The sequence below is a fragment of the Oncorhynchus masou genome, unplaced genomic scaffold (assembly GCF_036934945.1).
Source record: "Oncorhynchus masou masou isolate Uvic2021 unplaced genomic scaffold, UVic_Omas_1.1 unplaced_scaffold_834, whole genome shotgun sequence".
Classification (NCBI taxonomy): Eukaryota; Metazoa; Chordata; class Actinopteri; order Salmoniformes; family Salmonidae; genus Oncorhynchus; species Oncorhynchus masou.
The window spans coordinates 262,501-290,248 of NW_027014802.1; the positions used below are offsets into that span (position 1 = coordinate 262,501).

The 27,748-nt window shown below is 44.9% G+C and overlaps 1 protein-coding gene across 1 annotated transcript in view; it reads right to left on the bottom strand.

The window, feature by feature from the left end:
* LOC135537746 (thyrotropin-releasing hormone-degrading ectoenzyme-like) overlaps positions 1-23,879 on the bottom strand; it is a 116,410-nt gene extending 92,531 nt beyond the window's left edge. The window contains exons 1-2 of the mRNA XM_064963767.1: positions 23,868-23,879; positions 20,699-20,886 (exon numbers count right to left, since the gene is read on the bottom strand). Of these exons, the coding sequence (XP_064819839.1) occupies positions 20,699-20,886; positions 23,868-23,879 (200 nt within the window). The remainder of the gene's footprint in view (positions 1-20,698; positions 20,887-23,867) is intronic.
* Positions 23,880-27,748: the final 3,869 nt, after the last annotated feature.

Genomic DNA, 27,748 nt, shown 5'->3' on the forward strand with positions numbered 1-27,748 from the left:
GGAGGTCCACCACAGTCTCTGTCTCTCTGTCGATGTCGCTCTCTCTCTTCTTCTCTCTCTGTCTCTCTGTCGATGTCGCTCTCTCTCTCTTCTTCTCTCTCTGTCTCTCTGTCGATGTCGCTCTCTCTCTTCCTCTCTGTCTGTCTCTCTTTCGATGTCGCTCTCTGTCTGTCTCTCTCTGTCTCTCTCTCGATGCCGCTCTTTCTCTTCTCTCTCTGTCTCTCTGTCGATGTCGCTCTCTCTCTTCCTCTCTCTCTGTCTCTCTGTCGATGTCGCTCTCTGTCTGTCTGTCTCTCTCTCTATCTCTCTGTCGATGTCGCTCTCTGTCTGCTCTCTCTCTGTCTCTCTGTCGATGTCGCTCTCTGTCTGTCTCTCTCTGTCTCTCTGTCGATGTCGCTCTCTGTCTTCCTCTCTGTCTGTCTCTCTGTCGATGTCGCTCTCTGTCTTCCTCTCTGTCTATCTCTCTCTCGATGTCGCTCCCTCTCTTCCTCTCTCGATGTCGCTCTCTCTCTTCCTCTCTCTCTCTCTTGATGTCGCTCTCTCGTTATATCTCTCGCTCTCTCTCCCTCTCTTTTTCTCTCTCTGAGATGGCTTTATGTCCTTATAGCTTCAGAGACCCACTTGAGGCTGAGTCTTGATATAGTCTTTAATCAAACAGTGTGTGTCCAAGTAGCAACAGGACCTCAGAGGAGCACTAACATCTATTGCTAAAATATATTTTCTTTCCTCAAAACACAATAAAACAGGCAACCCATACAGCGACACCTGCATGGAATCCATTACGTTCAGATTATAGACGTCTAACGATGGAGTCCATCACACTGGCAGGTAGTTGCACTGGTGTGTTCATAATATAGTCAGTGGATTTTGTGGTTATATCATTTCCCTCTGCGGTTTTCACTTAATGTCCAGTTTCATACAGAATACTTAAAGGTACTGTTGAAGTAGGTATAACAGAATAATTCAATACTGTGTGTAACCTTTATTTAACTAGGCAAGTCAGTTAAGAACAAATACTTATTTACAATGACGGCCTAGGAACAGTTTGTTAACTGCCTTGTTCAGGGGAAAAATTACAGATGTCGGGGATTCGATCCATCAACCTTTCGGTTACTGGCCCAACGTGCAAACCACTAGGCTATCTGCTGCCTTGAGTTATAACATAAGACTTCAATACTACCTTGAGTTATAACATAATACTTCAATACTACCTTGAGTTAAAACAGAATACTTCAATACTACCTTGAGTTATAACAGAATACTTAAATACTACATTGAGTCATAACAGAATACTTAAATACTACCTTGAGTTATAACAGAATACTTAAATACTACCTTGAGTTATAACAGAATATTTCAATGCTATCTTGAGTTATAACATAATACTTCAATACTACATTGAGTTATAACAGAATACTTCAATACTACCTTGAGTTATAACAGAATACTTAAATACTACATTGAGTTATAACAGAATACTTAAATGCTACATTGAGTTATAACAGAATATTTAAAAACTACCTTAAATTATAATAGAATACTTCACTACTACCTTGAGTTATAACAGAATACTTCACTACTACCTTGAGTTATAACAGAATACTTTACTTCTACATTGAGTTATAACAGAACACTTCACTACTACCTTGAGTTATAACAGAACACTTTACTCCTACCTTGAGTTATAACAGAATACTTCACTACTACCTTGAGTTATAACAGAACACTTTACTCCTACCTTGAGTTATAACAGAATACTTCACTACTACCTTGAGTTATAACAGAATACTTCACTACTACCTTGAGTTATAACAGAACACTTCACTACTACCTTGAGTTATAACAGAACACTTTACTCCTACCTTGAGTTATAACAGAATACTTCACTACTACCTTGAGTTATAACAGAACACTTCACTACTACCTTGAGTTATAACAGAACACTTTACTCCTACCTTGAGTTATAACAGAATACTTCACTACTACCTTGAGTTATAACAGAACACTTTACTCCTACCTTGAGTTATAACAGAATACTTCACTACTACCTTGAGTTATAACAGAATACTTCACTACTACCTTAAATTATAACAGAACACTTCACTACTACCTTGAGTTATAACAGAATACTTCACTACTACCTTAAATTATAACAGAATACTTCACTACTACCTTGAGTTATAACAGAATACTTCACTACTTCCTTGAGTTATAAAGATAGTTTTCCCCAGCCTACCCGTAGTCGTAGTGATTATTGAGCTGTGAATTCCATCTCGTGCTGAACGTTAATTTCATCTTTCAGGTCCTCTGACTGTGCTCACATCTAACCTGAGGCTCCAACATTCCCTATACGAAAGTATCGTTGCCATTAATTTCTAAGAGCTCAAGTCAATTCTTCATCCATTAAACCCCCATGATGCACTCTGACAATCTCCCAGACTCGTAGTCAGAATTTCAGACACAATAAACTAGGCCTGTGTCCCAAATGGCGTCCAACGGGCCCTGGTCAAAAGTAGTGCACTATACAGGGAATATGGTTTACAGCCTCGGGTTAGATGTTCGGGAAACATCCGGGGGGGGAGTAGAAGGTAATTAGCGGGTGTAATTGCAACGCCCCTGTCATAGTCACGCATCACAGTTCTCTGCAGGTGACCAGGAAATCAATTTACCACTAATTTCATTTAGCAATTTATTTTCTCCATGACTGGTATCAGGGAGTGTGGATAGTCGCCTAGAGCAGTCTACATCTATGTTCTGTTGCCATGGGGCGGAGAGAACCTGAGCAGTTTACATCTATGTTTTGTTGCCATGGGGCAGAGAGAACCTGAGCAGTTTACATCTATGTTTTGTTGCCATGGGGCGGAGAGAACCTGAGCAGTTTACATCTATGTTTTGTTGCCATGGGGCAGAGAGAACCTGAGCAGTTTACATCTATGTTTTGTTGCCATGGGGCGGAGAGAACCTGAGCAGTTTACATCTATGTTTTGTTGCCATGGGGCAGAGAGAACCTGAGCAGTCTACATCTATGTTTTGTTGCCATGGGGCAGAGAGAACCTGAGCAGTTTACATCTATGTTTTGTTGCCATGGGGCAGAGAGAACCTGAGCAGTTTACATCTATGTTTTGTTGCCATGGGGCAGAGAGAACCTGAGCAGTCTACATCTATGTTTTGTTGCCATGGGGCGGAGAGAACCTGAGCAGTTTACATTTTTGTTTTGTTGCCATGGGGCAGAGAGAACCTGAGCAGTTTACATCTATGTTTTGTTGCCATGGGGCAGAGAGAACCTGGGCAGTTTACATCTATGTTTTGTTGCCATGGGGCAGAGAGAACCTGAGCAGTTTACATTTTTGTTTTGTTGCCATGGGGCAGAGAGAACCTGGGCAGTTTACATCTCTGTTTTGTTGCCATGGGGCGGAGAGAACCTGAGCAGTCTACATCTCTGTTTTGTTGCCATGGGGCGGAGAGAACCTGGGCAGTTTACATATATGTTCTGTTGCCATGGGGCGGAGAGAACCTGAGCAGTTTTATAGCTAATCTCATGGTATTGTAAACATTTTGCCATGAGGCTGAGAGAAAATCTTACTGTTTTAGAGCTAATTTCCTGCTATTCTACACATGTTACTATTAAACTGAGAGAACATGGGCAGTTTCATTGCACTAAATATATTTTTTAGGGGGGGGGTGTTCATGATGAAACCCTCATATTAAACACCAATGGTATTCACAATGTTGGTGGTTTACAGGGCATTCTGAAATGATTCCGACCACTTCCCTTGTTCCACATTTTCTTATGTTACAGCCTTATTCCATAACGGATTAAATATAACCTTTTTTTTCTCAGCAATCTACACACAATAACCCATCATGACAAAGCAAAAAACAGGTTTATTTACGTTTTACAAATGTATTACAAGTAAAATAAAATAAATATCTTATTTACATAAGTATTCAGACCCTTTGCTATGAGACTCAAAATGTAGCTCAGGTGCATCCTGTTTCCATTGATCATCCCTGAGATGTTTCTACAACTTGATTGGAGTCCACCTGTGGTAAATTCAAATGATTGGACATGATCTGGAAAGGCACACACCTGTCTATATAAGGTCCCACAGTTGACAGTGCATGTCAGAGCAATAACCAAGCCATGAGGTCAAAGGCATTGTCCTTAGAGCTCCGAGACAGGATTGTGTAGAGGCACAGATCTGGGGAAGGGTACCAAAAAATGTCCGCAGCATTGAAGGTCCCCGAGAACACAGCAGCCTCCACCATTCTTAAATGGAAGAAGTTTGGAACGACCAAGACCCTTCTTAGAGCTGGCCACCTGGCCAAACTGAGCAATTGGGGGAGAAGGGCCTTGGTCAGGGAGGTGACCAAGAACCTGATGGCCACTCTGACAGAGCTCTAGAGTTCCTCTGTGGAGATGGGAGAACCTTCCAGAAGGACAACCATCTCTGCAGCACTCCACCAATCAGGCCTTTATGGTAGAGTGGTCAGACGGAAGCCACTCCTCAGTAAAATACACATGACAGCCCGCTTGGAGTTTTCCAAAAGGCACCTAAAGACTCTCAGGCCATGAGAAACAAGATTATCTGGTCTGATGTAACCAAGATTGAACTCTTTGTCCTGAATGCCAAGCATCACATCTGGAGGAAACCTGGCACCATCCCTATACTGAAGCATGGTGGTGGCAGCATCATATGGTGGGGATGTTTTTCAGCGGCAGGGACTGGGAGACTAGTCAGGATCAAGGTAAAGATGAATGGAGCAAAGTACAGAGAGATCCTTGATGAGAAAACCTGCTCAGGACCTCAGACTGGGCCAAAGGTTCACCTTCCAACAGGACAACGACCCTAAGCACACAGCCAATACAACGCAGGAGTGTCTCCGGGACAAGTCTCTGAATGTCCATGAAATTGCCCAGCCTGAGCCTGGACTTGAACCCAATATAACATCTCTGGAGAAACCTGGAAATAGCAGTGCAGCGACACTCCCCATCCAACCTGACAGAGCTTGAGAGGATCTGCAGAGAAGAATGGGAGAAACTCCCCAAATACAGGTGTGCCAAGCTTGTAGCGTCAAGACTCAAGAGTGGAGGCTGTAATCGCTGCCAAAGCTGCTTCAACAAAGTACTGAGAAAAGGGTCTGAATACTTACGTAAATGTGATATTTCCTTTTTTATTTTTTCATAAACTAGCAAACTGTCACGAATCTCGCCGAGGATGGTGCCTCTTCCTGTTGGGGCGGGGCTCGGCGGTCGTCGTCTCCGGCCTATTAGCTGCCATCGATTCCCTTTCCGTTTGTTTCTGTTAATTGGGTGATTGGGTACACCTGTTTTGTGTTAGGGTTTGTTTGTAGGGTATTTAAGGGCACTAGGCCTGCTGGGTATTTGTGCAGGCTTGTTTTTTGTTACTCTGTGTTGGATGGTGTTATTTTGTTCATATCCTTATTCGCCGGACTATTTCTGTCCTATTGTTTGGACTGGCAACTTATATACGCCCTGTGTGTTGGCGTAACCGTTTTTGTTGCGCTGGGGAATAAATTTGACAAAACGACTGAACCCTGCTCTCTGCGCCTGATTCCACCCACCACTCCTAGTTATCGTCACACAAACATTTTCTAAAAACCTGTTTTTTCTTTGTTGTTATGGGGTATTGTGTGTAGATTGATGAGGGGGAAAAAAAGATTTAATACATTTTAGAATAAGGATGTAACGTAACAAAATGTGGAAAAAGTCAAGGGGTCTGAATACTTTCCAAAGGCACTGTATGTTTAGAATAATGTTTTACAGGTTCGTCATTCAATTTTCTATTTGTAAATAAACAGATTATTATATATTATATATATTTGACATGTGATAAGGCCACACAGAGGGACAGATATAATTACGGACCCCTGGGATGATCTAAAGTACCCAAAAGGGCCACTAGATGTCTTGGGATAAATTACATAACATTCTGGTAGTTTACAGGTACTATTTTCCAGTAATACAGCATTCCCTCCATTTGTCACCCTAGTGTGGAGTGGGGGACATTCATTTTGTTTTCAACCCAGGTGACTCTCCTCTGTGTTACGACGGCTGTCCTCACTACCAAAGCGGACTCTCTCTCCTCTGTTCTCATCCTCCTAGATCTATCCTCTGCCTTCGACACCGTGAACCATCAGATGCACCTCTCCACCCTCTCAGGGCTGGTTGTCTCAGGCTCTATCAGATCCTCCTCTCCACCCTCTCAGGGCTGGTTGTCTCAGGCTCTATCAGACCCTCCTCTCCACCCTCTCAGGGCTGGTTGTCTCAGGCTCTATCAGATCCTCCTCTCCACCCTCTCAGGGCTGGGTGTCTCAGGCTCTATCAGATGCTCCTCTCCACCCTCTCAGGGCTGGGTGTCTCAGGCTCTATCAGATCCTCCTCTCCACCCTCTCAGGGCTGGGTGTCTCAGCCTACCTGGCAGGCCGCTCCTACCATGTACCACTACTGGTGTCCCCCAGGGCTCGGTTCTAGGCCCTCTTCTCTCTCAACACCAAGTCACTCGACTACGTCATATTTTCAGATTAACCTGCCCACCACCTCAAGCTCAACCTCGACAAGACAGAGCAGCTCTTCCTCCTGGGGAAGTGCCTGCCCGCTCCAAGACCTCTCCACAAGGTTGACAACGCCACTGTGTCCCACTCCTAGAGTGTAAAGAACCTTGTTGTGACCCTGCAAAAACACCCTAATGGTAGAACCAACCCCTCCCCCCCCAAAAAAAAGTTAGGACAGAGTCCCTGCCCATCTTCTGAAAACATCTGAAACCTTACATCCTCAAAGAGTATGTTACATAATCCCACAGTACCTCCCCCACCCACCCTTTCAGGAACTAACACTCAACATTATTTCCCTTTTACTAGCACTGACTTTGCTGAGCTACTTTATTGAGGAGGAATGTACTGGCTGTGATTATCTTACCTAGTTATCGTAAGATTGTTACACTAATTGTAACTTGCTCCGGATAAGAGTGTCTGCTAAATGACTTTAGTGTAATGTAAAATATATCTTCTTTTTTTTCAAGAGCGACAAACTTGACTTTTAAAAGAACAGATAGTCTATCGCTGGGCAAAAATGAAGGAAAGAAGAATATCAATTGTGGAGTGGAGTCAGAAACTCAACCATCATCCACTTGACTTTCAGAGAGAAGATACTACGCTGCTGGCCTGACGTGCATAGAGCCTGTTCAATGTTTCATGTGTTGTGGAGTAGGGTAGCTATTATTATTTATCTCTGGTAAGTGTGCCTCTAGTCTAGCATGACCAGGAAACACCAAAGGACTCTACCGTCTGTAGTGTCGCACTCTCCCTCTCTCTCTCTCTCTCTCTCTCTCTCTCTCTCTCTCTCTCTCTCTCTCTCTCTCTCTCTCTCTCTCTCTCCCCTCTCCTTCTACCTCTCTCCCTCTCTCTCTCTCTCGCTCTCTCTCTCGCTCTCTCCATCTCTCCCTCTCTCTCTCCCCTCTCCTTCTACCTCTCCACCTCTCTACCTCTCTCCCGCTCCCTCTCCTTCTACCTCTCCACCTCTCCCACTCCTTCTACCTCTCCACCTCTCCCTCTCCTTCTACCTCTCCACCTCTCCCTCTCCTTCTACCTCTCCACCTCTCCCTCTCCTTCTACCTATCTACCTCTCCCTCTCCTTCTACCTCTCCCTCTCCTTCTACCTCTCCCTCTCCTTCTACCTCTCCACCTCTCCCTCTCCTTCTACCTCTCCACCTCTCTACCTCTCTCTCCCTCTGTCCCTTGCTGGCCTGCATTTAATCAATAATAGGTGAAGATACACTGTTGTTCATCCACCCACAGCCTTATGAATATCCTGTAGGACTGTTGATGCTAGTTCAGAATAATCAAAGACTGTAATGTCATGCAAATGGATGTACACGTTAGAATGTATGAAAGATGCCGGCACCACCTCCAAGCTTGGCTTGAGACTGTACTGAACAGAGTGAAATAGTTGACAAGTATTTAAATCTTCTCTCTCTCTCTCTCTCTGGCCTCATCACACCAAGTGAAGCATCAAGCCTCATCACACCAAGTGGAGCATCAGGCCTCATCACACCAATTGGAGCATCTGGCCTCATCACACCAAGTGGAGCATCAGGCTTCATCACACCAAGTGGAGCATCAGGCCTCATCACACCAATTGGAGCATCTGGCCTCATCACACCAAGTGGAGCATCAGGCCTCATCACACCAGGTGGAGCATCAGGCCTCATCACACCAATTGGAGCATCTGGCCTCATCACACCAAGTGGAGCATCAGGCTTCATCACACCAAGTGGAGCATCGGGCCTCATCACACCAGTGGAGCATCAGGCTTCATCACACCAAGTGGAGCATCGGGCCTCATCACACCAAGTGGAGCATCAGGCCTTATCACAGCAAGTGGAGCATCAGGCCTCATCACACCAAGTGGAGCATCAGGCCTCATCACACCAAGTGGAGCATCGGGCCTCATCACACCAAGTGGAGCATCGGGCTTCATCATACCAAGTGGAGCATCACACCAAGTGGAGCATCTGGCCTCATCACACCAAGTGGAGCATCAGGCTTCATCACACCAAGTGGAGCATCGGGCCTCATCACACCAGTGGAGCATCGGGCTTCATCACACCAAGTGGAGCATCGGGCCTCATCACACCAAGTGGAGCATCAGGCCTTATCACAGCAAGTGGAGCATCAGGCCTCATCACACCAAGTGGAGCATCAGGCCTCATCACACCAAGTGGAGTATCGGGCCTCATCACAACAGTGGAGCATCGGGCTTCATCACACAAAGTGGAGCATCGGGCCTCATCACACCAGTGGAGCATCGGGCCTCATCACACTAGTGGAGCATCACACCAAGTGGAGCATCGGGCCTCATCACACCAAGTGGAGCATCAGGCCTCATCACACCAAGTGGAGCATCAGGCCTCATCACACCAAGTGGAGCATCAGGCCTCATCACACCAAGTTGAGCATCAGGCCTCATCACACCAAGTGGAGCATCAGGCCTCATCACACCAAGTGGAGCATCAGGCCTCATCACACCAAGTGGAGCATCATCACACCAGTGGAGCATCAGGCCTCATCACACCAAGTGGAGCATCATCACACCAAGTGGAGCATCAGGCCTCATCACACCAAGTGGAGCATCATCACACCAGTGGAGCATCAGGCCTCATCACACCAAGTGGAGCATCATCACACCAGTGGAGCATCAGGCCTCATCACACCAAGTGGAGCATCATCACACCAAGTGGAGCATCAGGCCTCATCACACCAAGTGGAGCATCATCACACCAAGTGGAGCATCGGGCCTCATAAATAGTAACAGTACAATTACATAAAATAACGATGCTTCTTTTTAACAGATTCTACCCCCCAACCTATCAGACTCCTGAACAGCTAATCAAACGGCCACCCAGACTATTTGCATTGACCCCCCCCCCCCCCACATGTACTGTACACATTACCTCAATGACCTCAACTTACTATTTTATTGTTGCTCTTTCATTATTTGTTGTTTTTCAATTTTTCTTTTTGATTGATTGATTTTTTAAGATTTTATTTAGTTTATTTTAGTAAATACTTTCTCAACACTTATTTTTTATTTAAACTGCGTTGTTGGTTAAGGGACTGTAACTCAGCATTTCACTGTTGTATTCGGTGCAGGTAAAAAAAAGAAAGAAAGAAAAAGATTTGATTAAAGAAAAAATCTTTGTCCAGTTCGAGGTGAGTAATCACTGTCCTGATGTCCAGAAGAGTTGGTTCAGAGCATGTAAAACAGCATCTCTCTCTCTTTCTCTCTGTCTCTCTCTCTCTCTCTCTCTTCTCTGTCCCTCTCTCTTCTCTCTCACTCTTCTCTCTCTCTCTTCTCTCTGTCTCTCTCTCTCTTCTCTCTCACTCTTCTCTCTCTCTCTTCTCTCCCTCTCTCTCTCTCTCTGTCTCTCTCTCTCTTCTCTGTCTATCTCTCTCTCTCTCTCGCTCTCTGAGAGGAGAAAGAGGGAGAGGTGTGGGGGAGCCTGCTAGCTTACCTATTGATTCCTTAAAAAGCCTTTTCTCATTATTTCCCAGTGCAGGCCAAGGTAGCCAGCCACGATGGGTTGGGGGGGAATGTAAAGGGTTAATGGTGTCTACTAGTTTTAAATGGTAAACTGAGAAAGCTGAGGTGTTTGAGTCACCACCATTAGCAGGTCTGTTTTCTACTTCTTTCTCCAGTAAGCTTTCAGAAGAAGCACGCTAAGACCGAAAAAAAACAAGTCTACCAACGGCAGGTGAGGACGGGAGATAAAGGTTGCCGTTGACAACCGAGAGGGGGTCACGTGCCCTGTCAGTACAGTATGTGCCCTGCAGAAGAGCATTTTAGAAATAGTATGCAGCATCGATTGGACAGGCTATATTAACTACAGCCTTCAGTGGTGTGAAGTTTCCCCTACATTATCTACAGCCTTCAGAGGTATGAAGTTTCCTCTACATTATCTACAGCCTTCAGTGGTGTGAAGTTTCCCTTCATTATCTACAGCCTTCAGTGGTCTGATGTTTCCCCTACATTATCTACAGCCTTCAGAGGTATGAAGTTTCCTCTACATTATCTACAGCCTTCAGTGGTGTGAAGTTTCCCTTCATTAACTACAGCCTTCAGTGGTGTGAGGTTTCCCCTACATTATCTACAGCCTTCAGAGGTATGAAGTTTCCTCTACATTATCTACAGCCTTCAGTGGTGTGAAGTTTCCCTTCATTATCTACAGCCTTCAGTGGTGTGAAGTTTCCCCTACATTATCTACAGCCTTCAGTGGTCTGGTGTTTCCCCTTCATTATCTACAGCCTTCAGTGGTGTGAAGTTTCCTCTACATTATCTACAACCTTCAGTGGTGTGAAGTTTCCCTACATTAACTACAGCCTTCAGTGGTAAGTTTCCCTTACATTATCTACAGCCTTCAGTGGTGTGAAGTGTCCCCTACATTATCTACAGCTTTCAGTGGTGTCAAGTTTCCCCTACATTATCTACAGCCTTCAGTGGTGCCAAGTTTCCCTACATTATCTACAGCCCTCAGTGGTGTGAAGTTTCCCCTACATTATCTACAGCCTTCAGTGGTGTCAAGTTTCCCCTACATTATCTACAACCTTCAGTGGCGTGAAGTGTCCCCTACAGTATCTACAGCCTTCAGTGGCGTGAAGTGTCCCCTACATTATCTACAGCCTTCAGTGTTGTGAAGTTTCCCCTACATTATCTACAGCCTTCAGTGGTGTCAAGTTTCCCTACATTATCTACAGCCCTCAGTGGTGTGAAGTTTCCCCTACATTATCTACAGCCTTCAGTGGTGTGAATTGTCCCCTACATTATCTACAGCCTTCAGTGGTCTGATGTTTCCCCTTCATTATCTACAGCCTTCAGTGGTCTGATGTTTCCCCTTCATTATCTACAGCCTTCAGTGGTCTGATGTTTCCCCTACATTATCTACAGCCTTCAGTGGTCTGGTGTTTCCCCTACATTATCTACAGCCTTCAGTGGTCTGATGTTTCCCCTACATTATCTACAACCTTCAGTGGTGTGAAGTTTCCCCTACATTAACTACAGCCTTCAGTGGTGTGAAGTTTCCCCTACATTATCTACAACCTTCAGTGGTGTGAAGTTTCCCCTACATTAACTACAGCCTTCAGTGGTGTGAAGTTTCCCCTACATTATCTACAACCTTCAGTGGTGTGAAGTTTCCTCTACATTATCTACAGCCTTCAGTGGTGTGAGGTTTCCCCTACATAATCTACAGCCTTCAGTGGTGTGAAGTTTCCCCTACATTATCTACAGCCTTCAGTGGCGTGAAGTGTCCCCTACAGTATCTACAGCCTTCAGTGGCGTGAAGTGTCCCCTACATTATCTACAGCCTTCAGTGTTGTGAAGTTTCCCCTACATTATCTACAGCCTTCAGTGGTGTCAAGTTTCCCTACATTATCTACAGCCCTCAGTGGTGTGAAGTTTCCCCTACATTATCTACAGCCTTCAGTGGTGTGAATTTTCCCCTACATTATCTACAGCCTTCAGTGGCGTGAAGTTTCCCCTACATTATCAACAGCCTTCAGTGTTGGGAAGTTTCCTCTACATTATCTACAACCTTCAGTGGTGTCAAATTTCCCCTACATTATCTACAGCCTTCAGTGGTGTCAAGTTTCCCTACATTATCTACAGCCCTCAGTGGTGTCAAGTTTCGTCTAAATTATCTACAGCCTTCAGTGGTCTGATGTTTCCCCTACATTATCTACTGCCTTCAGTGGTGTCAAGTGTCCGCTACATTATCTATACCATTCAGTGGTGTCAAGTTTCGTCTACATTATCTTCGGACTTCAGTGATGTGGAGTTTCCCCTACATTAACTACATCCTTCAGTGGTGTCAAGTTTCTGCTACAATATCTACAGCCTTCAGTGGTGTGAAGTTTCCCCGATTACCCTTTTCCCCTTCCTCCCTCCTCGTCTTCTAAGAAGGGGAGATTTATTTTACAAAACATTGAGACAATAGTTTTTTCTTCAGTAAAAATGGGATTTTTGGAGGAAAACTCCTTCCCCAGGGCAGAGGTAAAGCATGGAGAGAAGAACAGTATTAGGATGCAGAGACAATGTCCCTCTCCTCTCCTCTCCTCGCCTCGCTAGCGGCCTTGCCGGCCCGAATCAGAGGAACACGAGGGAGGGATACCAGATTGGTTCAGAATGAATTATTAGCCTCACCTTCATGGAAGATTAAACTAATCCATCCACATGTTGCCAGGGCTTCTCCTGAACACTACTGCTTCTAAACACAGTTCTACCCTTCAAAACACAGTTCTACCCTCTGAACACAGCTCTACCTTCTAAACACAGTTCTACCCTTCTAAACACAGTTCTACCCTCTGAACACAGCTCTACCTTCTAAACACAGTTCTACCTTCTAAACACAGCTCTACCTTCTAAACACAGCTCTACCCGTCTGAACACAGTTCTAACATTCTAAACACAGTTCTACCCTCTGAACACAGCTCTACCCGTCTGAACACAGTTCTACCCTCTGAACACAGTTCTACCCTCTGAACACAGCTCTCCCCTCTGAACACAGTTCTACCCGTCTGAACACAGCTCTCCCCTCTGAACACAGCTCTCCCCTCTGAACACAGTTCTACCCTCTGAACACAGTTCTAACATTCTAAACACAGTTCTACCCTCTGAACACAGCTCTACCCGTCTGAACACAGTTCTACCCTCTGAACACAGTTCTAACATTCTAAACACAGTTCTACCCTCTGAACACAGCTCTACCCGTCTGAACACAGTTCTACCCTCTGAACACAGTTCTACCCTCTGAACACAGCTCTCCCCTCTGAACACAGTTCTACCCGTCTGAACACAGTTCTACCCTCTGAACACAGCTCTCCCCTCTGAACACAACTCTACCCGTCTGAACACAGTTCTACCCTTCTAAACACAGTTCTACCCTTCTAAACACAGTTCTACCCTCTGAACACAGCTCTACCCGTCTGAACACAGTTCTACCTTCTAAACACAGTTCTACCCTCTGAACACAGCTCTCCCCTCTGAACACAGCTCTACCCTCTGAACACAGCTCTCCCCTCTGAACACAGCTCTACCCTCTGAACACAGCGCTCCCCTCTGAACACAGCTCTACCCTCTGAACACAGTTCTACCCTCTGAACACAGCTCTACCCCTCTGAACACAGCTCTACCCTCTGAACACAGCTCTACCTGTCTGAACACAGCTCTACCCCTCTGAACACAGTTCTACCCTTCTAAACACAGCTCTACCTGTCTGAACACAGCTCTACCCCTCTGAACACAGCTCTCCCCTCTGAACACAGTTCTACCCTCTGAACACAGCTCTACCCCTCTGAACACAGCTCTACCCTCTGAACACAGTTCTACCCTCTGAACACAGCTCTACCCCTCTGAACACAGTTCTACCCTCTGAACACAGCTCTACCCCTCTGAACACAGCTCTCCCCTCTGAACACAGCTCTACCCTCTGAACACAGTTCTACCCTCTGAACACAGCTCTACCCCTCTGAACACAGCTCTACCTGTCTGAACATAGCTCTACCCCTCTGAACACAGCTCTACCCTCTGAACACAGTTCTACCCTCTGAACACAGCTCTACCCCTCTGAACACAGCTCTACCTGTCTGAACATAGCTCTACCCCTCTGAACACAGCTCTACCCTCTGAACACAGTTCTACCCTCTGAACACAGCTCTACCCCTCTGAACACAGCTCTCCCCTCTGAACACAGCTCTCCCCTCTGAACACAGCTCTACCCTCTGAACACAGTTCTACCCTCTGAACACAGCTCTACCCCTCTGAACACAGCTCTACCTGTCTGAACACAGTTCTACCCCTCTGAAAACACCTCTACCGTTCTGAACACAGCTCTACCTGTCTGAACACAGTTCTACCCCTCTGAACACAGCTCTACCCTCTGAACACAGCTCTACCCTCTGAACACAGCTCTACCCTCTGAACACAGCTCTACCCTCTGAACACAGCTCTACCCTCTGAACACAGCTCTACCCTCTGAACACAGCTCTACCCTCTGAACACAGCTCTACCCCTCTGAACACAGCTCTACCCTCTGAACACAGCTCTACCTGTCTGAACACAGCTCTACCTGTCTGAACACAGCTCTACCCTCTGAACACAGCTCTACCCTCTGAACACAGCTCTACCTGTCTGAACACAGCTCTACCTGTCTGAACACAGCTCTACCCCTCTGAACACAGCTCTACCTGTCTGAACACAGCTCTACCTGTCTGAACACAGCTCTACCCTCTGAACACAGCTCTACCTGTCTGAACACAGCTCTACCTGTCTGAACACAGCTCTACCCTCTGAACACAGCTCTACCCTCTGAACACAGCTCTACCCCTCTGAACACAGCTCTACCCTCTGAACACAGCTCTACCCTCTGAACACAGCTCTACCCTTCTGAACACAACTCTACCCCTCTGAACACAGCTCTACCTGTCTGAACACAGCTCTACCTGTCTGACAACAGCTCTACCTGTCTGAACACAGCTCTACCCTCTGAACACAGCTCTACCTATCTGAACACAGCTCTACCTGTCTGAACACAGCTCTACCTGTCTGAACACAGCTCTACCTGTCTGAACACAGCTCTACCCTCTGAACACAGCTCTACCCTCTGAACACAGCTCTACCCTCTGAACACAGCTCTACCCTCTAAACACAACTCTACCCTCTGAACACAGCTCTAACCTTCTGAACACAGCTCTAACCCTCTGAACACAGCTCTACCCTCTGAACACAGCTCTACCTTCTAAACACAGCTCTACCCTCTGAACACAGCTCTAACCTTCTGAACACAGCTCTACCCTCTGAACACAGCTCTACCCTCTGAACACAGTTCTACCCCTCTGAACACAGCTCTACCCTCTGAACACAGCTCTACCGTTCTGAACACAGCTCTACCTGTCTGAACACAGCTCTACCTGTCTGAACACAGCTCTACCCCTCTGAACACAGCTCTACCTGTCTGAACACAGCTCTACCGTTCTGAACACAGCTCTACCTGTCTGAACACAGTTCTACCCCTCTGAACACAGCTCTACCTTCTGAACACAGCTCTACCCTCTGATCACAGCTCTACCCTCTGAACACAGCTCTACCCTCTGAACACAGCTCTACCTGTCTGAACACAGCTCTACCCTCTGAACACAGCTCTACCCTCTGAACACAGCTCTACCTGTCTGAACACAGCTCTACCTGTCTGAACACAGCTCTACCTGTCTGAACACAGCTCTACCCTCTGAACACAGCTCTACCTGTCTGAACACAGCTCTACCTGTCTGAACACAGCTCTACCCTCTGAACACAGCTCTACCCCTCTGAACACAGCTCTACCCTCTGAACACAGCTCTACCCCTCTGAACACAGCTCTACCCTCTGAACACAGCTCTACCCTCTGAACACAGCTCTACCCTCTGAACACAGTTCTACCCCTCTGAACACAGCTCTACCGTTCTGAACACAGCTCTACCTGTCTGAACACAGCTCTACCTGTCTGAACACAGCTCTACCTGTCTGAACACAGCTCTACCCCTCTGAACACAACTCTACCTTCTGAACACAGCTCTACCCTCTGAACACAGCTCTACCCTCTGAACACAGCTCTACCCTCTGAACACAGCTCTACCTGTCTGAACAAAGCTCTACCCTCTGAACACAGCTCTACCCTCTGAACACAGCTCTACCTGTCTGAACACAGCTCTACCTGTCTGAACACAGCTCTACCCTCTGAACACAGCTCTACCCTCTGAACACAGCTCTACCTGTCTGAACACAGCTCTACCTGTCTGAACACAGCTCTACCCCTCTGAACACAGCTCTACCTGTCTGAACACAGCTCTACCTGTCTGAACACAGCTCTACCCTCTGAACACAGCTCTACCTGTCTGAACACAGCTCTACCTGTCTGAACACAGCTCTACCCTCTGAACACAGCTCTACCCTCTGAACACAGCTCTACCCCTCTGAACACAGCTCTACCCTCTGAACACAGCTCTACCCTCTGAACACAGCTCTACCCTTCTGAACACAACTCTACCCCTCTGAACACAGCTCTACCTGTCTGAACACAGCTCTACCTGTCTGACAACAGCTCTACCTGTCTGAACACAGCTCTACCCTCTGAACACAGCTCTACCTGTCTGAACACAGCTCTACCTGTCTGAACACAGCTCTACCTGTCTGAACACAGCTCTACCTGTCTGAACACAGCTCTACCCTCTGAACACAGCTCTACCCTCTGAACACAGTTCTACCCCTCTGAACACAGCTCTACCGTTCTGAACACAGCTCTACCTGTCTGAACACAGCTCTACCTGTCTGAACACAGCTCTACCTGTCTGAACACAGCTCTACCCCTCTGAACACAGCTCTACCTGTCTGAACACAGCTCTACCGTTCTGAACACAGCTCTACCTGTCTGAACACAGTTCTACCCCTCTGAACACAGCTCTACCTTCTGAACACAGCTCTACCCTCTGATCACAGCTCTACCCTCTGAACACAGCTCTACCCTCTGAACACAGCTCTACCTGTCTGAACACAGCTCTACCCTCTGAACACAGCTCTACCCTCTGAACACAGCTCTACCTGTCTGAACACAGCTCTACCTGTCTGAACACAGCTCTACCCTCTGAACACAGCTCTACCTGTCTGAACACAGCTCTACCTGTCTGAACACAGCTCTACCCTCTGAACACAGCTCTACCCTCTGAACACAGCTCTACCCCTCTGAACACAGCTCTACCCTCTGAACACAGCTCTACCCTCTGAACACAGCTCTACCCTCTGAACACAGCTCTACCCCTCTAAACACAGCTCTACCCTCTGAACACAGCTCTACCCTCTGAACACAGCTCTACCCCTCTAAACACAGCTCTACCCCTCTGAACACAACTCTACCCTCTGAACACAGTTCTACCCCTCTAAACACAGCTCTACCCTTCTGAACACAACTCTACCCTCTGAACACAGCTCTACCCTCTAAACACAGCTCTACCCTTCTGAACACAACTCTACCCTCTGAACACAGCTCTACCCTCTAAACACAGCTCTACCCTTCTGAACACAACTCTACCCTCTGAACACAGCTCTACCCTCTAAACACAGCTCTACCCTTCTGAACACAACTCTACCCTCTGAACACAGCTCTACCCTCTAAACACAGCTCTACCCTTCTGAACACAACTCTACCCTCTGAACACAGCTCTACCCTCTAAACACAGCTCTACCCTTCTGAACACAACTCTACCCTCTGAACACAGCTCTACCCTCTGAACACAGCTCTACCCTCTGAACACAGCTCTACCCTCTGAACACAGCTCTACCTGTCTGAACACAACTCTACCCCTCTGAACACAGCTCTAACCCTCTGAACACAGCTCTACCCTCTGAACACAGCTCTACCCCTCTGAACACAGCTCTACCCTCTGAACACAGCTCTACCTGTCTGAACACAGCTCTACCTGTCTGAACACAACTCTACCCCTCTGAACACAGCTCTAACCCTCTGAAAACAGCTCTACCCTCTGAACACAGCTCTACCCTCTGAACACAACTCTACCCCTCTGAACACAGCTCTACCCCTTTGAACACAGCTCTCCATAAGCGAGAGAGAGATATTAGATTAGATTGTATTAGTCCCATGAACAGGGACACAGATGTTGGTGCAGTGAAATGCTTCAGCTCCGGCACTGCAGGTGTGAATAACACATGCAAATGAAACAATACAAACATTAAATAATAATATTTACAACGAAAGAGAGAGAGATCATCTGGGAGAGAACAGTTTGGTAATACAGTAGACCTGATCGACAGCTGTATGTTACCTCCACTATGTAGACAGGAGAAGACTAGTTGTCTGTTACCTCCACTGTGTAGACAGGAGAAGACTAGTTGTATGTTACCTCCACTGTGTAGACAGGAGAAGACTAGTTGTATGTTACCTCCACTGTGTAGACAGGAGAAGATTAGTTGTCTGTTACCTCCACTGTCTGGACAGGAGAAGACTAGTTGTCTGTCTGTTATCTCCACTGTCTGGACAGGAGAAGACTAGTTGTCTGTCTGTTACCTCCACTGTGTGGACAGGAGAATACTAGTTGTCTGTCTGTTACCTCCACTGTGTAGACAGGAGAAGACTAGTTGTCTGTTACCTCCACTGTGTAGACAGGAGAAGACTAGTTGTCTGTATGTTACCTCCACTGTTTGGACAGGAGAAGACTAGTTGTCTGTTACCTCCACTGTGTGGACAGGAGAAGACTAGTTGTATGTTACCTCCACTGTGTGGACAGGAGAAGACTAGTTGTCTGTCTGTTACCTCCACTGTGTAGACAGGAGAAGACTAGTTGTCTGTTACCTCCACTGTCTGGACAGGAGAAGACTAGTTGTCTGTTACCTCCACTGTGTAGACAGGAGAAGACTAGTTGTCTGTTACCTCCACTGTCTGGACAGGAGAAGACTAGTTGTCTGTTATCTCCACTGTGTGGACAGGAGAAGACTAGTTGTCTGTATGTTACCTCCACTATGTGGACAGGAGAAGACTAGTTGTCTGTTATCTCCACTGTCTGGACAGGAGAAGACTAGTTGTCTGTTATCTCCACTGTCTGGACAGGAGAAGACTAGTTGTCTGTCTGTTATCTCCACTGTCTGGACAGGAGAAGACTAGTTGTCTGTTACCTCCACTGTGTAGACAGGAGAAGACTAGTTGTCTGTTTGTTACCTCCACTGTGTGGACAAGAGAAGACTAGTTGTCTGTCTGTTCCCTCCACTGTGTAGACAGGAGAAGACTAGTTGTCTGTTACCTCCACTATGTGGACAAGAGAAGACTAGTTGTCTGTCTGTTACCTCCACTGTGTGGACAGGAGAAGACTAGTTGTCTGTCTGTTACCTCCACTATGTGGACAAGAGAAGACTAGTTGTCTGTTACCTCCACTGTGTGGACAAGAGAAGACTAGTTGTCTGTCTGTTACCTCCACTGTGTGGACAGGAGAAGACTAGTTGTCTGTCTGTTACCTCCACTGTGTGGACAGGAGAAGACTAGTTGTCTGTTATCTCCACTGTGTGGACAGGAGAAGACTAGTTGTCTGTTACCTCCAATGTGTAGACAGGAGAAGACTAGTTGTCTGTCTGTTACCTCCACTGTGTAGACAGGAGAAGACTAGTTGTCTGTTACCTCCACTGTCTGGACAGGAGAAGACTAGTTGTCTGTTATCTCCACTATGTGGACAGGAGAAGACTAGTTGTCTGTATGTTACCTCCACTGTGTGGACAGGAGAAGACTAGTTGTCTGTTACCTCCACTGTGTAGACAGGAGAAGACTAGTTGTCTGTTACCTCCACTGTGTAGACAGGAGAAGACTAGTTGTCTGTTCCCTCCACTGTGTGGACAGGAGAAGACTAGTTGTCTGTTACCTCCACTGTGTAGACAGGAGAAGACTAGTTGTCTGTCTGTTACCTCCACTGTGTAGACAGGAGAAGACTAGTTGTCTGTATGTTACCTCCATTATGTGGACAAGAGAAGACTAGTTGTCTGTCTGTTACCTCCACTATGTGGACAGTAGAAGACTAGTTGTCTGTCTGTTACCTCCACTATGTGGACAAGAGAAGACTAGTTGTCTGTATGTTACCTCCACTGTGTGGACAAGAGAAGACTAGTTGTCTGTATGTTACCTCCACTGTGTGGACAGTAGAAGACTAGTTGTCTGTATGTTACCTCCACTATGTGGACAGGAGAAGACTAGTTGTCTGTATGTTACCTCCACTGTGTGGACAGGAGAAGACTAGTTGTCTGTATGTTACCTCCACTATGTGGACAGGAGAAGACTAGTTGTCTGTATGTTACCTCCACTGTGTGGACAAGAGAAGACTAGTTGTCTGTATGTTACCTCCACTATGTGGACAGGAGAAGACTAGTTGTCTGTATGTTACCTCCACTATGTGGACAGCAGAAGACTAGTTGTCTGTTACCTCCACTATGTGGACAGGAGAAGACTAGTTTCTTCATACATGGTATTAGCTTCTCGCTTTGCACTCTTTGTTGTTGTGGAAGTGAGACCAATAAAAGAAGAAGAACATTAATAAGATAAAGAAGGGTTAAAAACCAGAATAAAAAGGTCTGCAGGCCTCAGCTGACAGTACCTACCTTCTGTTGGAAAGGTCAGAGTCTCTGAACCTGGCGTCCCTGTCGTAGACAAAGTGTTCCTGTGTGATGGTGACGCTGTGGTCCAGACTGTAGTTCTTACTGATGGTCACAACAGGATAACCCATCTGGAGGGTCCAGCAGTCCATCACCTCCTTAATGTTGATGTCCTTCCCTTCCTTCTGCATGGCCTGGGGGGGGGGGGGGGGAAATGGGGAATCAATTAACCAATTCACCAGTTAATCAGTCAGACATCGGTCTGTCAGTCAAATCATATCAAATGTTATTGGTCACTTTCACATATCTTACAGATATCGCAGGTGCAGCGAAATGCTTGTGTTTATAGCTCCAACAGTACAGTAATACATAATGCTTGTGTTTATAGCTCCAACAGTACAGTACAGTAATACATAATGCTTGTGTTTATAGCTCCAACAGTACAGTAATACATAATGCTTGTGTTTATAGCTCCAACAGTACAGTAATACATAATGCTTGTGTTTATAGCTCCAACAGTACAGTAATACATAATGCTTGTGTTTATAGCTCCTACAGTACAGTAATACATAATGCTTGTGTTTATAGCTCCAACAGTACAGTAATACATAATGCTTGTGTTTATAGCTCCAACAGTACAGTAATACATAATGCTTGTGTTTATAGCTCCAACAGTACAGTAATACATAACGCTTGTGTTTATAGCTCCAAAAGTACAGTAATACATACTGCTTGTGTTTATAGCTCCAACAGTACAGTAATACATGATGCTTGTGTTTATAGCTCCAACAGTACAGTAATACATAATGCTTGTGTTTATAGCTTCAACAGTACAGTACAGTAATACATAACGCTTGTGTTTATAGCTCCAACAGTACAGTAATACATAATGCTTGTGTTTATAGCTCCAACAGTACAGTAATACATAATGCTTGTGTTTATAGCTCCAACAGTACAGTACAGTAATACATAATGCTTGTGTTTATAGCTCCAACAGTACAGTAATACATAATGCTTGTGTTAATAGCTCCAACAGTACAGTAATACATAATGCTTGTGTTTATAGCTCCAAACAGTACAGTAATACATAATGCTTGTGTTTATAGCTCCTACAGTACAGTAATACATGATGCTTGTGTTTATAGCTCCAACAGTACAGTAATACATAATGCTTGTGTTTATAGCTCCAACAGTACAGTAATACATAATGCTTGTGTTTATAGCTTCAACAGTACAGTAATACATAATGCTTGTGTTTATAGCTCCAACAGTACAGTAATACATAATGCTTGTGTTTATAGCTCCAACAGTACAGTAATACATACGGCTTGTGTTTATAGCTCCAACAGTACAGGAATAGATAATGCTTGTGTTTATAGCTCCAACAGTACGGTAATACATAATGCTTGTGTTTATAGCTCCAACACTACAGTAATACATAATGCTTATGTTTATAGCTCCAACAGTACAGTAACACATAATGATTGTGTTTATAGCTCCAACAGTACAGTAATACATAATGCTTGTGTTTATAGCTCCAACAGTACAGTAATACATAATGCTTGTGTTTATAGCTCCAACAGTACAGTACGGTAATACATAATGCTTGTGTTTATAGCTCCAACACTACAGTAATACATAATGCTTGTGTTTATAGCTCCAACAGTACAGTAATACATAATGCTTGTGTTTATAGCTCCAACAGTACAGTAATACATAATGCTTGTGTTTATAGCTCCAACAGTACAGTAATACATAATGCTTGTGTTTATAGCTCCAACAGTACAGTAATACATAATGCTTGTGTTTATAGCTCCAACAGTACAGTAATACATAACGCTTGTGTTTATAGCTTCAACAGTACAGTAATACACAATGCTTGTGTTTATAGCTCCAACAGTACAGTAATACATAATGCTTGTGTTTATAGCTCCAACACTACAGTACAGTAATACATAATGCTTGTATTTTTATAGCTCCAACAGTACAGTAATACATAATGCTTGTGTTTATAGCTCCAAACAGTACAGTAATACATAATGCTTGTGTTTATAGCTCCTACAGTACAGTAATACATAATGCTTGTGTTTATAGCTCCAACAGTACAGTAATACATAATGCTTGTGTTTATAGCTCCAACAGTACAGTAATACATAATGCTTGTGTTTATAGCTTCAACAGTACAGTAATACATAATGCTTGTGTTTATAGCTCCAACAGTACAGTAATACATAATGCTTGTGTTTATAGCTTCAACAGTACAGTAATACATAATGCTTGTGTTTATAGCTCCAACAGTACAGTAATACATAATGCTTGTGTTTATAGCTCCAACAGTACAGTAATACATACGGCTTGTGTTTATAGCTCCAACAGTACAGGAATAGATAATGCTTGTGTTTATAGCTCCAACAGTACGGTAATACATAATGCTTGTGTTTATAGCTCCGACAGTACGGTACAGTAATACATAATGCTTGTGTTTATAGCTCCAACAGTACAGTAATACATAATGCTTGTGTTTATAGCCCCAACAGTACAGTAACACATAATGCTTGTGTTTATAGCTCCAACAGTACAGTAATACATAATGCTTGTGTTTATAGCTCCAACAGTACAGTAATACATAATGCTTGTGTTTATAGCTCCAACAGTACAGTAATACATAATGCTTGTGTTTATAGCTCCAACAGTACAGTAACACATAATGCTTGTGTTTATAGCTCCAACAGTACAGTACGGTAATACATAATGCTTGTGTTTATAGCTCCAACAGTACAGTAATACATAATGCTTGTGTTTATAGCTCCAACACTACAGTACAGTAATACATAATGCTTGTATTTTTATAGCTCCAACAGTACAGTAACACATAATGCTTGTGTTTATAGCTCCAACAGTACAGTACAGTAATACATAATACAAGTTTTCAATCTTGGTTTCATCAGACCAGAGAATGTTGTTTCTCATGTTCTGAGAGTCTTTATTTAGTATTGTTATTTAACCTTATTTAACTATGCAAGTCAGTTAAGAACAAATTATTATTTACAATGACGGCCTACACAGTCGCTTTGTCATTATAAGGTATTCAGTGTAGATTGCTGAGGATTTTATATTTTTATCCATTTTAGATGTAACATAACAAAATGTGGAAAAAGTCAAGGGTTCTGAATACTTGCGATTTCATGAATAAAAATATTTTTAGTAATATTATTTGAATGTGGCGCTATGCTATTCAGCGGTTGTTGATGACTATTATCCCACTAAAGAGATGGGTAGCGTCAAGAAATTAATAGAAAAGCCTTTATAATGTACATATGAAGGTGTTTAGCTTTTTCGGGAGGCGAGGATATGAAGTTGGTTAGCTTGTCGGGAGGCGAGGATATGAAGGTGGTTAGCTTGTCAGGGGGCGAGGATATGAAAGTGTTTAGCTTGTCGGGAGGCAAGGATATGAAGGTGTTTAGCTTTTTCGGGAGGCGAGGATATGAAGTTGGTTAGCTTGTCGGGAGGCGAGGATATGAAGGTGGTTAGCTTGTCGGGAGGCGAGGATAGGAAGTTGGTTAGCTTGTCGGGAGGCAAGGATATGAAGGTGGTTAGCTTGTCAGGAGGCGAGGATATGAAGGTGTTTAGCTTGTCGGGAGGCGAGGATATGAAGGTGTTTAGCTTTTTCGGGAGGCGAGGATATGAAGTTTGTTAGCTTGTCGGGAGGCGAGGATATGAAGGTGGTTAGCTTGTCAGGGGGCGAGGATATGAAGGTGTTTAGCTTGTCGGGAGGCGAGGATATGAAGGTGTTTAGCTTTTTCGGGAGGCGAGGATATGAAGTTTGTTAGCTTGTCGGGAGGCGAGCATATGAAGGTGTTTAGCTTGTCGGGAGGCGAGGATATGAAGGTGGTTAGCTTGTCGGGAGGCGAGGATATGAAGTTGGTTAGCTTGTCGGGAGGCGAGGATATGAAGGTGGTTAGCTTGTCGGGAGGCGAGGATAGGAAGTTGGTTAGCTTGTCGGGAGGCAAGGATATGAAGGTGGTTAGCTTGTCGGCAGGCGAGGATATGAAGGTGTTTAGCTTGTCGGGAGGCGAGGATATGAAGGTGTTTAGCTTGTCGGGAGGCGAGGATATGAAGTTGGTTAGCTTGTCGGGAGGCGAGGATATGAAGGTGGTTAGCTTGTCGGGAGGCGAGGATATGAAGGTGGTTAGCTTGTCAGGGGGCGAGGATATGAAGGTGTTTAGCTTGTCGGGAGGCGAGGATATGAAGGTGTTTAGCTTGTCGGGAGGCGAGGATATGAAGTTGGTTAGCTTGTCGGGAGGCGAGCATATGAAGGTGTTTAGCTTGTCGGGAGGCGAGGATATGAAGTTGGTTAGCTTGTCGAGAGGCGAGGATATGAAGGTGGTTAGCTTGTCGGGAGGCGAGGATAGGAAGTTGGTTAGCTTGTCGGGAGGCAAGGATATGAAGGTGGTTAGCTTGTCGGCAGGCGAGGATATGAAGGTGTTTAGCTTGTCGGGAGGCGAGGATATGAAGGTGTTTAGCTTGTCGGGAGGCGAGGATATGAAGTTGGTTAGCTTGTCGGGAGGCGAGGATATGAAGGTGGTTAGCTTGTCGGGAGGCGAGGATATGAAGGTGTTTAGCTTGTCGGGAGGCGAGGATATGAAGGTGGTTAGTAATATATAATAATAATATATCCCATTTAGCAGACGCTTTTGTCCAAAGCGACTTACAAGTCGGCTGGGGCCACTACTTTTACATATGGGTGGTCCTAGCGGGAAACGAACCCACGACGCTTGGCGGTGCAAGCGCCATGCTCTACCGACTGAGCCACACAGGACCCCCCCTCGGGAGGCGAGGATATGAAGGTGGTTAGCTTGTCGGGAGGCGAGGTGTCGGTGTCTGCGACGTGGCTGGTTTTCCCTTTATAATCCTTGATTGTCTGGAGTCCCTGCCACATACGTCTCGAGTCTGAGTCGTTGAATTGCGACTCCACTTCGTCCATGTACTGTCGTTTTGCCTGTTTTTTTGCGTTACAGAGGGCATAGCTGGTCAGTTTGTTCACGTTCATGTTCGAGGTCAAATTGACGTGGTTAAATGCGGTGGTTCGTGCTTTCAGATTTGGGCAAATGATGTCATCTATCCATGGTTTATGGTTTGGATAAATTGTAATCATCGCAGTGGGAACAGCATCCTCTATGGACTTCCTGATGAACTCAGTGTATACATTGATAGTATTTTCCGAGGCAACACAAACATTTCCCAGTCCATGTGATCAAAACAATCTTGAAGGCATAGATTTCGATTGGTCAGACCAACAATAAACAGTCCTTACAATGGGCCCCTTCCTGTTTAAATTTCTGTCAATCTGATTTCCCGAAGGTAGGCCGGGGAGGGCCGTGTAGCCACCATAGAACTATGGTTGCTTTTTTTCTCCAATTTCCTTTATTAAAGTCCCCAGCTACAGTCAATGCGGCTTCAGGATATGTGGTTTCCATCTTTCAGTGTAGTTCTTCGATAGCCATAGCAGTGTTGGCTTGGGGGGGGGGGGCGGGGGACATACACGGCCGTGAAGATGACCGAAGGAAAATGATCTTAGGAGGTAATGAGGTCGCCATTTGATGGTGATGTATTCCAGTTTCGGAGAACAAAAGGACTTCCTGTACCTTACCACCATGAGTAGTTCATCATGAAACATACAACTCCATCTTTTCTTTTTCCCGGAGAGTTCTTTCTTCCTGTCCGCGTGATATATGGAGAACCCCACAGGCTGACTGTATGGGGACGGGATATCCGGAGAGAGCCATGGTTCCACAAAACAGAGTACGTTACAGTCCCTGATGTTTCTCTGGAAGGAGATCCTCGTCTGCTTTATTGTACAGGGACGGAACGTAAGGACAATAATACACCCGGAAGCGATGGATGGTATGCAGGCCTCCTGACTCTGACTAAGAGCCCTCTCCTTGTTCTTCTTCTGCAGTGACGGTGTCTTGGAGCAACCCCCATGATGAATGGAACTGCCTCAGGGAGTATAAACAAAGGATCCAATACAGGGAAATTGAATCTAAACGCTGGTGAGTGACCGCCGATCTAATATCCAAAAGTTATTTACGGCTGTAGGTTAATTATGCAAGAAACGTTTTGAGAAATAATGTAAGAAATAACACAAACAAAATACAATATACTGCAAAGTTGGCTAGGAGCTAGAAACAGGAGAACCATGTCTGTTGCCACAATCTAGTACTATCATTCAGTCTGTCATTACCATCAGTACTATCATTCAGTCTGTCATTACCATCAGTACTATCATTCAGTCTGTCATTACCATCAGTACTATCATTCAGTCTGTCATTACCATCTAGTACTATCATTCAGTCTGTCATTACCATCTCGTACTATCATTCAGTCTGTCATTATCATCTAGTACTATCATTCAGTCTGTCATTATCATCAGTACTATCATTCAGTCTGTCATTACCATCTAGTACTATCATTCAGTCTGTCATTATCATCAGTACTATCATTCAGTCTGCCATTACCATCAGTACTATCATTCAGTCTGTCATTAACCATCAGTACTATCATTCAGTCTGTCATTACCATCAGTACTATCATTCAGTCTGTCATTACTATCAGTACTATCATTCAGTCTGTCATTACTATCAGTACTATCATTCAGTCTGTCATTAACCATCAGTACTATCATTCAGTCTGTCATTACCATCAGTACTATCATTCAGTCTGTCATTACCATCAATACTATCATTCAGTCTGTCATTACCATCAGTACTATCATTCAGTCTGTCATTAACCTCAGTACTATCATTCAGTCTGTCATTACCATCAGTACTATCATTCAGTCTGTCATTACCATCAGTACTATCATTCAGTCTGTCATTATCATCAGTACTATCATTCAGTCTGTCATTACCATCAGTACTATCATTCAGTATGTCATTACCATCAGTACTATCATTCAGTCTGTCATTACTATCAGTACTATCATTCAGTCTGCCAGTACCATCAGTACTATCATTCAGTCTGTCATTACCATCAGTACTATCATTCAGTCTGTCA